The sequence below is a fragment of the Alosa sapidissima genome, chromosome 21 (assembly GCF_018492685.1).
Source record: "Alosa sapidissima isolate fAloSap1 chromosome 21, fAloSap1.pri, whole genome shotgun sequence".
In the NCBI taxonomy this organism is placed as follows: Eukaryota; Metazoa; Chordata; class Actinopteri; order Clupeiformes; family Clupeidae; genus Alosa; species Alosa sapidissima.
Genome location: NC_055977.1, coordinates 25,851,646 through 25,864,264, shown reverse-complemented (window position 1 = coordinate 25,864,264; position 12,619 = coordinate 25,851,646). Strand labels below are relative to the sequence as shown.

The window sequence follows — 12,619 nt, the reverse complement described above, 5'->3', positions numbered from 1 at the left end:
TAGTATATTTAGTATATTCTTTATCTTCTTCTGTCCTTATTGCTTAGTTTTATATTATATACTTTTAATTACTTTTTTCTGCTGTTAGTGAATGTGTGTGTGTGTGATGTCTGTATGCTACTATCTTGAATTTCCCCTGGGGATCAATAAAGTATCTATCTATCTATCTATCTAAAATCAGATTTGTTTTTCAAAGTGCTTCCTCATTCTTCTAAACCTCCTACTGTAATTTTGAGAAAATGTGCAATTTAATCCAATTTAGGTACATTTAAGGTTAACTCAGAGTAAGGGGTCAACCCATGGGCGGATTATGAACTTTCGGGCCCCTGGGCCCAGATGTATTAGGGCCCCCCACTAATTGTCGTATATGTGGGAGGGGGGGTTTGGGGGTCCTCCCCCAGAATTTTTTTAATTTGTTTGATGTGATTTCCTGTATTCTGGTACATTTTGAGGATGGCCAATACTAAATTCAATCAGATTCATAGCCTACATCCTGATTTGTTGATATTGAGGCAATGATTCCATGCAAAGGCTTGGGCTTCAGGGCCCCCTGACCCCTTGGCCCCTGGGCCTGGTAGGCCCGTGCAGTAATCCATCCCTGGGTCAACCTCCTAATGTTGTAGGAGGTTTATCACTTACTCTGAGTTAATTTACCTAGGTTGGTCACTAAACCACATACTTGGAATACCCCCCAGGGCTACTCAACTTCATTATCAAGTGGGTCAGATAGAAAACCCCTAGGTCTTTGCGGGCCACCCAAAATACGGTGTTGCTAAATTGATTCCTATTGTGGCTATAAGAGACATGCGTTATCATGTCAGGGACATGAGTATCCAGCTACATTTAATACGTTCAATAAAAGATATTCCCAAACACTATATACATCTCAGAATAAATAGCAGACATTTTATTCATCATGCATCAAAAGGCTCTCAAAACAATTCCAAACAGGTGCTTATAGTGCAGGTCCATATAGATTATTTGTAAAATAAACCAGTAAAACAGTACCAGGGGATGGAATATATCACATTCACACCCAACTTCTGTCATAGCTCATACTTTTTAAAAGAGCAGTGAAACAGTATCCTGACTATTTTATTGATTTATTGATAGTGTAGTAATGGCATCCAGATTTGAAAGCACCATGAGGGCAGGCTGCAGGTGAAATCCAACGGGCCACTAGTTGAGTAGGCCTGGTTTACACAATAGCTGCCGCCATGTAGTGTCCCTTAATTTGATTGATTAGTCAGTCAAACAATCAACACAATAATGTCAATAAAACTGCCTTTTATTTAGAAGAGCAGACATTAACAACATTCTGAGGGAAAACAATGTTCCATTTAAAATATACAAACACATGTTTAGGACACAGATATCTTCAAGTACAAACTGTAAAGCACATTGGTAAAATGTTTTCAATAGAAAAACACAATCTAAAAAGGATAGGTTTCTTTCAAGGTTTCAAACTTTAAATGGAAGGGATGTCTGTTGACATATTGTTTGCAAAAAATGAAACATGCTTCTTCCATTTGGATAATAATATTAAAAGGATAGAGTCCTTAACAGTTCTCCTTGGCATCTATGGGTTCAAATGTCACAGGGCAGTGAGACCTTGGTAGCTTTAGACAATCCCACATTTCCTAAGAGTGTATTAACTGAAACCAAGCTAGAAAATATATAGCCAGTACAACAAGTGATACAAGCTTAACAAAATGTTTTTTTTTGTTCTCTCACATTTAAACTACTACCATTTATGGTCAGAGAAAAAAAAAAAAGAAACCCTGACCTTCAGGACCACTCTAGGCTAAGTGACACAATAATAGATAATAACACACACAACAAAATTGGACAATCATCAGTCTGTGAATCATTTGTCCAAATTAAGGAGAAGCATGAGGAAAGGAAACCTTAACATAACCTCAAACAACGATAAGAGAAATGGGTTTGTTTGGCCAATCTAGATCAAGGACTAAATGTCTTTTTTTCTGAATGAAAGTTCAGATGGTCTACCACTGACCAATTGATCTTTAAAAATAAAATAATAATAGTAAGAACAGTAGAAGAAGATAAAAGATATGCAAACTAGAATACATAAACATAAATTAAAACTTATTTTCTTTTTTTTTTCAAAAGCAGAGAAATAAACAAGCATTACACAGTACAAGTAGATAAATTAAACACACACACACAATACTGCCATGATTAATAAAATATCTACATGAGAAGGTTATTTCCTTTCAATCCTAAAGGATAGCTTTCAAATAGACATTTACACTCCATACCCTTTTGTGCAAGTACGGACTTCACTTTTCCCTTTTAAGTCCCTTTTTTCCCTCTCTTTCTCTCTTTCTCTCTTACCCACACACACACAGACACAGTCACACACCCACACATACATAAACAGACACACACACACACACTACAACAACATTAAAATACATTACAAAGATTAAATAATAAAACAGCTTGTCAACTCTTGCCAGACTCGTCTCCACATAAAATAGATCTTGAGCCCTGGCCTGAGGTGTGTGTGTCTACTAGTTTCAATGAGAGGTATGTCACGGCATGGAACACATAAGACAACGGTACAGATGAATGTCAGTCTAGCATTGCCCTATAATTCCTAAGAACACTTTTCCCTTTAATGAGTTTCTACGTTTCCCTTTCTTATAGTTCTATTCCACCTGTCCCTTTCTTATAGTTCTATTCTCTATTTCACTTTACTGTCCCTCAGGGGTGTGACACTAGGGGTGGCACAGGGGCACAAGCAGTTAGAAGTTGCACTCTTTGGGCAAAAAGTCAGTGTGTGTTTGCCAGCGGCTGGTGACTTCATATGTAACTTAATCACGGGAATGGTATAGTATAATCAAATTTACACTAGATTTTCATGCTCAAGAGAGCATGATGCCAAAGGTGTACTCAGGAGCAGTGTAGCACTTTCGGTTTAAATGTAACTCTTACGGATGACTGAACATTTAAGGCATGATTTCTACTGCATACGTGAGCTAACATGCTTTAAAAGCAAAATAAAATAATAATTAAAAATATATATATATTCATGACATGATTGAGCATGAAGTAAAACCTCGAATTAGACTCGATGCTTGCATTGAGACAGCAGAAGTCTTCTCAGGCACAATGATTCATAGACTAAGTCGTTCTATATGGATCACACATAGGCACACATTTACAAATGGTAAAAAAGATGTTTGTGTGCGGAGTAAACTGCAGTAGGAAGTGTAAAGTTGATTGAACGTGTAGTGCTTTTCCACACATAGGGTGAGGACATAAGTTTGTTTCATTTTGTTGTTTGTCGTAACAAAACAAAAAACACGTTCAAATATACTGTATTTGTATATGTGAAATTCTGCTGAAAAATATACCACGTCTTCTTGCCTCGTCTTGCATTGACTGTGTGCATCTCACTCTCTGACGGAAAAGGCACAGGGGTGAGAGAGTAAGTGAGTGGCTGGGTGGTTGGGTGGGTTGGTTGAGTTATAAGGGTCGGATCGGGCCGTGTGTCTAACCCTCATGGTACCCGAGAGGAAGACGAGCGCCTTAGGTCAGCCACTTCTCCATACAGGTAGTGAACACCGTTTGGTTGGAGTGCCAGTAGACGTGCTGGACGCCAGCCATTGCGCATAGGACCATGTCCCCACGAGCCTGCAGCGTCTTCAGGCCAAACGTGTCCCGCAGGTACACCTGAGCAAGGCAGATCAGGAGAGGGAAGGGATCAGTTCAACTGGCTACAAGTGCTTGGGACAGTGGCTGTACAAAGGATTTAGGAGTGACTTTGTTCTTGAAGAAAGGCCAAGAAATAGCAAAAGATGGATATACATGGTCTCCAAAACCATAATGCACAAGTGTCATATCTAGCCACTCTTCCTAGGAGATGGGAAATTTCCATTAGTGGGGCCATTCTTTAAAAAGTTACTCTTAAATTAAACTACAACAAGTTAGGGAGTGATGGAAGACATGTCACTTTTTAAATGAATAAATGTTTGTTATATGCTTATTAATCAATGCTGTTAATGTTAAATGTAAAATGTAAATGGATAAAGGCTGGTCTTTGTATCAGGCATTTATTTTTATTTATCAAAGAGCAAAATAACCTCATACAGGGACAGCGACTAATTATGACTCTGAGGGGTGTATGTCCTTTGCAGAAATGTGTCAGGCACGGACATGAGACACTGTTACCTGGGACATCATCACAAAGTATAAACATATTTAACAAACATACCTCCTGGTTCTTCATTTCAACAACAGTTTCGTTTTCGTCATAAAATCCAAACTGACTGTGGGAGAAAAGAGACAATAAAATATGAGAGATACAGACACTTAGCACCACCATAACACCAATGCCAGGTCATAAAATCATGCATTTCATATTGACACTTTGGAAAAAGACATGAGGTCAGTGCTGTACGGCAGAAAGTAGACCAGGCTATAAAACACACCTAGAGACGCATCACATGATTTGTGAGGAAAATCCCGAAGGATTAAATTACAGACAATAGCATAGGCTCACCTTGACTCCCACGGAGTGATGACTCCGTCATCTGGCCCGCCAACTAAGACGAGCTTCTTCATGCGAAGAAAGTTGTTTTTCCACTCTGTAAGATCAAGACACTAATTAATCCACATGTGGTCACCAACATAGGTTTGATACACATTGAATTGGCTTATATGGCTAAATTCGGCTGTCTAGTGGTTCTCAACATATCTGGGCCTGGGACTCAGAGTTATCATTATCATTAAGTCATTACTAAAGTTAAGAAAACTTTCAGACACCAGAAAGTAAAATATTTTCTCAGGATTGTTGTTCACCACACAGTTGGTGACTTATTCAGAACTATACGTTGACCCGCTCCTTTTCTGTCAAAACAAGAATACTCCAGATGGCCCTTCCACTTCTGAACAAACTAATCCCTATTGTGTTTCTAACAAGACAAAAAAAGTTAAGATACATCTTGGGGCCCAAATTTTGAGGAAACTCAAAGACATGATTTTAGCTGTGGCTGATGATACTAGAACACTTCCGGCTAGATTGTCTATTCTGTAGAGGACACCTTACACTGACATGACAATGCCAGTGATTTAGGACCTTCAGTGGATCACAGATCATACCCTAAGCACACACGCACAGTCTCAAGTTAGCCATACATACCAAACACTCTTCCCTTCCATGCATACACACAGTTCAACAGATGTGCCGTGTCAATCAACCCAGATGGGTATCACAGGTAAGCATTACACATTTCACTGCTGCCATGACACACCCACACCCACGCAAACACACGCAAACGCGCACACAGACACAGACACACACACACGACTGACTTACGGGTAGCATTGGGGTTCGATCTCTCGTTGTTCAGCAGTGCCAAGTAGTCACTGCTGTTGATATACATATCTCTGTGATGAGGATCTACAAACAAACACAAATCCATATACACTCATCATGAGACAAACTTAACTGACCGACACATAATCATTCACCATAAACATATTCTATAGTGATGTTTGCATAAAAATGGTGTCAGTCTATGCAAAATGACTTTCATTTGTTAAATCAAAACAATATGGTCAGAAATGTGTCCCATGTCCATGAAAACTGTCCCATGTCATGTGTCGAAAAGTTCCCATAGAATCTTACAAAATGTTGCTCTTAAAGCTGCAGTTGGCAAGTCTGACAGATTGAGGGGACTTAGCCAAAATTTTGAATGGTTACAACTCTCATACCCCTCTCCCACTACCACTGTGCACCCTCTCATCGAGTTTGTGCTTGTCAGTGTGCACCAGAGTGTGATTGACAGTCAGATCTCACACAGCCCTGCTCTGATTGGACCAGAAGAACCGGGAGCTGTGGATTTTTGCAAAACAAATAACAGGCTCTAGGTGGAGGTAGAAGTGCGGGTTTTTTTCTAAAACGGGCTGATTTATGTTGATCTGTCGGAGCATAGTGTCGGTTTCAGTGAATATGATCAAAACAATCTTGCCAACTGCAGCTTTAGAACCTCTTATCATGCATGACAACAATTACACAATTACAAAATGATTGTAAATGTAAATCAGGTTTCTAGGCCAAGTATACTTGCGTATACAAGGAATTTGATCTCTGCATGTATCCCATCCGTGAATTAGTGAAATTCCCATCCGTGAATTAGTGAAACACAGTGAGCACACACTAACCCAGAGCTGTGAGCTGCCTGCTACAGCGGCACTCAAGGAGCAGTGAGGGGTTAGGTGCTTTGCTCAAGGAAACTTCAGCCGTTCCTACTGGTCGGGGATTGAACCGGCAAGCCCGAAGCCCTAACCAGTAGGCCACGACTGCCCCACCAACAAAAACAACACTCCCTATCTTAAGAAACACTATTGACACTGTGTCTAACTGCATAGCAAAAGCCTTTCTGCACACTATTGTTTCTATAATGGTTTTCCACAATCCTCACCATTCCAGAAATTGCAGATGGATATTCTTTGACCCACAGATGTGTAACAGAAGTGAAACAGGTTTGATTTGACAAAGGAAGGAAAGAGGTACTTCAGGTAATCCGTGTCTGGAAAAAACAAAATGGGATAGACAGTGAATGAAAGCAGAGTGGCAACCATACAAAAAATGGCAATGAGAGACGAAAAAACAAAAGTGCACTTTTAGCTGTGGATACACTTATTTGCATTTATTCATTCAGCAGACACTTTTCAATCCAAAGTGACTTCCATATGTCAATTCCATTACAAGGGATTACATTGTCCCCGGAGCAACTTGGGGTTAAGTGTCTTGCTCAGGGGCACAACAGTGGAATCCCTATATTGAACCCACAACTTGACTGGCTACTACACGCTAGGCCAGCTCCTTTACCACTACACTACCACCACCCAAAAAAAGAAGTGCATTTTGAGGTGTGGGGAACTGAGGTTAGCCATCAGAAACTGCTGCGTTTGAAATGTACCTCCATACTGGCCAGCCTGAGGTGAGGACAGCGAAATGAAAGAGTGGACATTGTGGTCCGAGAGGGTCGACAGAATGCCTCTGCACACCAGACCGCCTGAGGAAAAAATAAGAGGATTTTAATGAGTGGTTAAAAAAACTAGATGTACCGCATAGCGGTACAAAATATGACCGCCGCTCAGTCCTGTACATCCATTCCGCGAAAATAAATCACACTTCAATTTGTCTCCATCTTTTACTCCATCCCCCACTCTTGAAACTTTTGTGTATGCTTGTTTGGCATGCCTGAGTGTGTGTGTGCAGCTGCACAGAAAGTAGCCTACTTGTGCTGAAAAGGTGAATAGATTGTAGAATAGCCAAAGAAGATGTAGCATTGTTATAAAACCTTTAAAATCTCTAAACAATCACAAGTAGGGCAGGTCATCACAGTTCATCCATTGCAACTGGATTGATGAAAGGTCACTTACACCTGTAGGCTACATTGTATTTGGGAAAAGCAAAAGGTATCAGCATAATGTTATTTTTTTTTTTTTTTTTTTTTTATGTATTTATAAACAAAAACATCTCTGTCAGTTCCATGCCGTTTTCAACAGCTATCAAAAACAAAGGTCATTTTTGGATGGATGGATTTTTTGTGAATATTTCTTCTTCTACATAAGATTTTAGTCATCTTTAGTTCATGTAATACTTTATTGTCAATGCACAAATTAAGTAACAGTAGTCTGAAACGTTATTGTTAATGCACAAATTAAGTAACAGTAGTCTGAAACGAAATGCTGTTTTACATCTAACCAGTGGTGCAAATAATTGACATGTCCAAATGGGCCTTGATGAAATGCGTCGCTAGACTGTTCATACACATTTTAACGGGACAAAGTTGAAGAGCTTTTGTCCGTTATTGTTCGTGCAAATATAGGCTGATTCATGTTCCCTTGCATTGTGTAACTGAGGTCCATGGCTAGTCTGGCTTTCATCAGACCAAGCTCAATCTTTTAAGAAATGAAAAAATAAATAGCGGGCAGATCAGGCTGGGTTCACCCAGCCTAGTCCATAGGCACCCGATATTGTTTAATTTTCAGATTGAGATATACACGCTCTGGCTATTCTAAATGCAAAAATGCATTAGGGAGTTATGACAAAACTGTAACTAACAAACTAGATCCTAATAGAAAGCTGTTAGCTTCCCTAAGCTACAGGTAGGATTATAAGGTAGGCCTATTTACAACATAAATTGTCAATAGGCTATGCTGGCGACACAAATAAAATCTCCTTTGGAAACCAATGGCTTACGACTTACAGTATCAAGCGGACTTAAACTGCCATATCGTGGCGAAAAGTTGTAATAACATTCACGCAGTTCCATGAGTCAAGGAAAGCGCGAATGAAGTAGCCACTTCTAAATGGGACCCACTACACAGTAGCTTAAGGTGTGTTGCTAAAGCAGCCATAATGAAATGAAGGTGTCATTGTTTGGATACTTCACACACACGTGCTTTTTAATTTCACAGACTACAACTACCAAGCTGGAATCAAAGCACGTCGATTCCCCTCTCACACCCTGCACGCACTTAAAACAAAATAAACAGGCGTCTCAGTCTCACGCATGTATAGGCAAAACTGTATCAGACCGGTGTAACGTTGGTAAATCTTCCATTGCACAGAATGATTTTGTAGCACGTGCAATAAATGACAGTCGAAAGATACAAACAGTGCTGCTATCAATTTGCTTGGTATAACCGCATTTATAGTTTTCTACAAATGCAATCAATCAAATGGGCCTCCATCACTCAACCAACGCTAACGGTAACATTACCTAGGTCCTTATTGATATTACAAGATTAACGTACCTGCAGTAAAAACCAAGCATGTCCGATAAACATCCTCACTTCATCCTCACTTACACTTCATGTGAACATCGTCCTGTCCTTATTAGATGTTTGCTGCGGTAAATTACAGTCCTTGTAGGAAGTGTCCATTATTTTTTCAACCCACTTTTAACTTCCAAAAAAATTACGTCTCACTGCAACGATGCGCCATCTAGTGGACAAACGACTACTTATCGCCAATACTGAAAATGCAGCCATGATGATGATGATGAATATTTTGGCTTTCTTTTGATCCTATTGAATTTGTAATTATGTATCGGCCGTTCTAATACCGATAGTATGTGGGTGCCTGTGTGTGTGCATGTTTATATGTGTGCACCGCCATTTACAGGCCAATGAGTGTACAGTCACTAAATGTACACATAACCTAATTTTTTTAGCCCCCCCCATGGATGAAATTCTACGAAACTTGGCATACCCCCAGACCCCCAGAGAATGCCAGGTCAATCATACACATAAAATTTGGTGCAGTTCTGAACATCTTAACTGAAGATAGGGGCGATTAAAGCAGAATAATATTGCATTTTCATTTTTGACCGGGGCGGAGGGGGCAAATCACAAATGAGTGATTATGAGCCAGGTTGATGTGGGCCCTTGAGACCAACATACCATAAAAGATTCACAGAGAACTGTGTCTGCCCTACCCTCCTTTCGGGGGGTCCAGTCCAGCGGGGGGGCTGCAGATGAAAATGAAAAATGACGGTTCCATGCTATCCATGTGGGGGTACATGCCCACCAAGTTTTGTGTACCCCGGTCTTTCAGTGTCCCGGGAATCCTTGTTGGTGTACGTCACTAAATGTACACATAAATTATTTTATTGTAAGGCCCACCATGAACGAAAGTACACAAAACTTGGCATGCGTTCAGAGGGTGTCATAATGATCCTACACTTTTAATTTCGTACAGTTTTGACCTTGTCAGCCAGAGATATTGAGATGAAAACACCTAATTTTTTGCTTTTTAATTTTTAACTAGGTGGCGCTATACATGAAATAAGTGGTAATGGGATGGGTTGACATGCCCCCTTAAGACCAACATACAAAAAAAAGGTGGACCTCCTAGGCCCTACGGTTCTCGAGATATTCACAGAAAACTGTCTCCGGCCACCTACAGGCCAGTTGGTGTATAGTAACATAAATTCATTTATTGTGTGGCCCCCCATAAACGGAATTCCACAAAACTTGGCGTGCATACAGAGGGTGTCATAATGATCCTACACTTCCAATTTCGTGCAGTTTTGACTATGTTAGGTCACAGATACCTTCAATTACACCACCTCATTTTTACTTTTTTGTGTTTAACTAGGTGGCGCTATACATGAAATGAGTGGTTATGGAATGGGTTGACATGGACCCTTGAGATCAACATACAAAAAAAAAATGGTCCTCCTAAACCCTACGGTTTTCGAGATATTCACAGAAAACTGTGTCTGCCCTACCCTCCTTTCGGGGGGTCCAATTCAGCGGGGGGGCTACAGATCAAAACGAAAAACGATGGTTCCATGCTATCCATGTGGGGTTACATGTCCACCAAGTTTCGTGTACCCCGGTCTTTCAGTGTCCCGGGAATCATTGACGGAAATTTGGGCATGCGAAAAAGAAAAAAAAAAAAAAAAAGAAAAAGAAAAAAAAGAAAAAAAAAAAAAAACAGAAAAAAAAACAACAAATCTGACTAAACCTATATGACCGCCGCTTCGCTGCGCGGCGGTCATAATAACACCTCTGCCCTAAAATTCTGCATTCTGTTTCTCAAACATGGTTACATTAGAGGATAACATAGAGGATACAATATATTAAAGTAGCTGAAGAGATGCATCATTACTATTTTCTTCATCAATGTCTAAATCTTCCCTGAAAAAACAGTTTCACTGGGTTAAAGTAGGACTATAGGTAAAGGAATTAATTGCACTGATTTATATGCAGCTATATTTTTGGACCTAATGGACTCTAGGAGTCAATCAACCATTAGTGAATCAACCATTATCTGAAGAGGCTTCCATTAAGACCTAATGTATCTTAATGGAAGTATGACTATTGTGCTCACCTCTTTCTTTCTTTCTTTCTCTGCATACAAGACATCTTTCTATCTATTTACCTTATATCTAGCTTAAATTAAAGGCTTACTTTCTATGTTTTGCTTTGAATAGACAATTTACCATTGCACTTCATATTGCTGGTTAGAGTCAAAGTGTACCTATCTAAGGACAATCCCACATACACATTAACATTCAGAGGAATCACCTTGAGAGTAACAAATGAGGTGGACGCCATCAGCAGCATTTTGCATTATGGGATAGATTGCCTCCTTGAACCCCTCCACCTGTTTCCATAGCGGCTGTAGGCTGGCGCTTCTGTCAAACAGGTCGATCACTGACACATTTGTGCCTGGGTGAGACTGGGTAGAAGGAAGGAAGGAAACTGAGGTTAGAGTCTCAGCAACGAAAAGTCGAGAAATGAGATGGTGGTGTGATGGATCTTGTATATTTATTTTACAGAAACTGTGTACTTGTGTACTTTTACACTAACTGTGTACTACAATAAATGAGTGTATTGTGTGCTTAATTCTTTGTCGCTGCTAGATTTTTTGGGGGGCCCATGAATGAATATGCTCTAAACACAGAGGGTCATCACATTTAGCCTGATAGGATATAGGATTTCACATCAGTCATCTTCAACATGGCCATTACGACTGTTAGTTGGTTTACTGCCTGGAGCCTTGAAAGCGCTGAGTCAGTCGTCCCACCCAGTAACCGCCAATGATACACGATGTTCCACCAGATATGAACATCTGGCCTGTCTGGACTCTGCATCAGTTATTGGCCAGATTGTTAAATTTACGCGCTGTTAAAATGTAACACAATTACGCGCTAACAATTCTAATGACCTAGTGGCATCAGCTTAAGCCTAGTGGTATATATATATATATATATATATATATATATATATATATATATATATTAAAAAAAAAATACTAGTGAGGCTGATGTGTTGACAATCTTCTAAAAATCAAATGCACAATGCAACGAACGCCAAAACACATTTCCTGAAGAAAAGGATTAATATGTATCCAATCTCAGATTGCAGGACACAAAGCAAAGTGTGACCATTCAAGGTTCCACAAGTGCCTTATCGTTTTAAGTCACTAAGTTTGCTCAAAGATGTTTGGTATATCAACAAGGTCGCATGTGCTACTTTCTAGAGTTATTCACTATAGATAAGTTAAACTCACCTGATTTATAAATCTTTGCAAATTTACAAAATCGCCGGAGCTGTCGAATAGTCCATGGACAATGATCACTGGTCGGTACCCCAAAACAGCGGAGAAAAAACAGGCTCCGAGGAGGGACCACAATAATCTGGTCGCCCCGCTTTTCTTCTGGTGATGTAACGTTACTCTTGCGCAAAACACTGACATTGCGTTTTCCCCAGACACGGTCCCTTTCTTAAACCCTTTTTAAACAACAGCACGTCCGAACAGTAAAAACAAGCAGCAAAAACGTTAAGCAGGCAGCGGTTACCAAGCTAGCTGGTCATTGTTATACCTGAAGCAAAATACTGAATGTAAAAACAGCCTTAAAACATTACAGATGTGAACGGGTCCCTTTTGTCAACGCCCAGCTATTTACAGCCCTATTCTGGTTAAATGTGCATGTGTTTTTGTTTGTTTACTAGCTAACGAACGTTTCTACTCATCACCACTTTCTATCAACTCCGTCGGCATATGGCGTGCTGCATCAAGTCTGTATTTGTATCCAACCTGTTTGTTCCGGTTTCTTGA

The 12,619-nt window shown here is 39.9% G+C and overlaps 1 protein-coding gene across 2 annotated transcripts; it reads right to left on the bottom strand.

Moving 5' to 3' along the window:
* Positions 1-1,270: 1,270 nt before the first annotated feature.
* Positions 1,271-12,606, bottom strand: ppt2b (palmitoyl-protein thioesterase 2b). 2 transcript variants are annotated; one of them, XM_042077086.1, is made up of 9 exons: positions 12,071-12,606; positions 11,550-11,645; positions 11,083-11,236; positions 6,957-7,052; positions 6,456-6,563; positions 5,348-5,431; positions 4,532-4,616; positions 4,244-4,298; positions 1,271-3,702 (listed from the first exon to the last, which is right to left on the bottom strand). In XM_042077086.1, the coding sequence occupies exons 1-9, from the start codon at positions 12,254-12,256 to the stop codon at positions 3,559-3,561; spliced, it is 1,008 nt and encodes a 335-aa protein (XP_041933020.1). In that variant the 5' UTR covers positions 12,257-12,606; the 3' UTR covers positions 1,271-3,558. The 2 variants fall into 2 exon arrangements, with proteins under 2 accessions (XP_041933020.1, XP_041933021.1); XM_042077087.1 differs by lacking the exon at positions 11,550-11,645 and having other exon boundaries at positions 12,071-12,605.
* Positions 12,607-12,619: the final 13 nt, after the last annotated feature.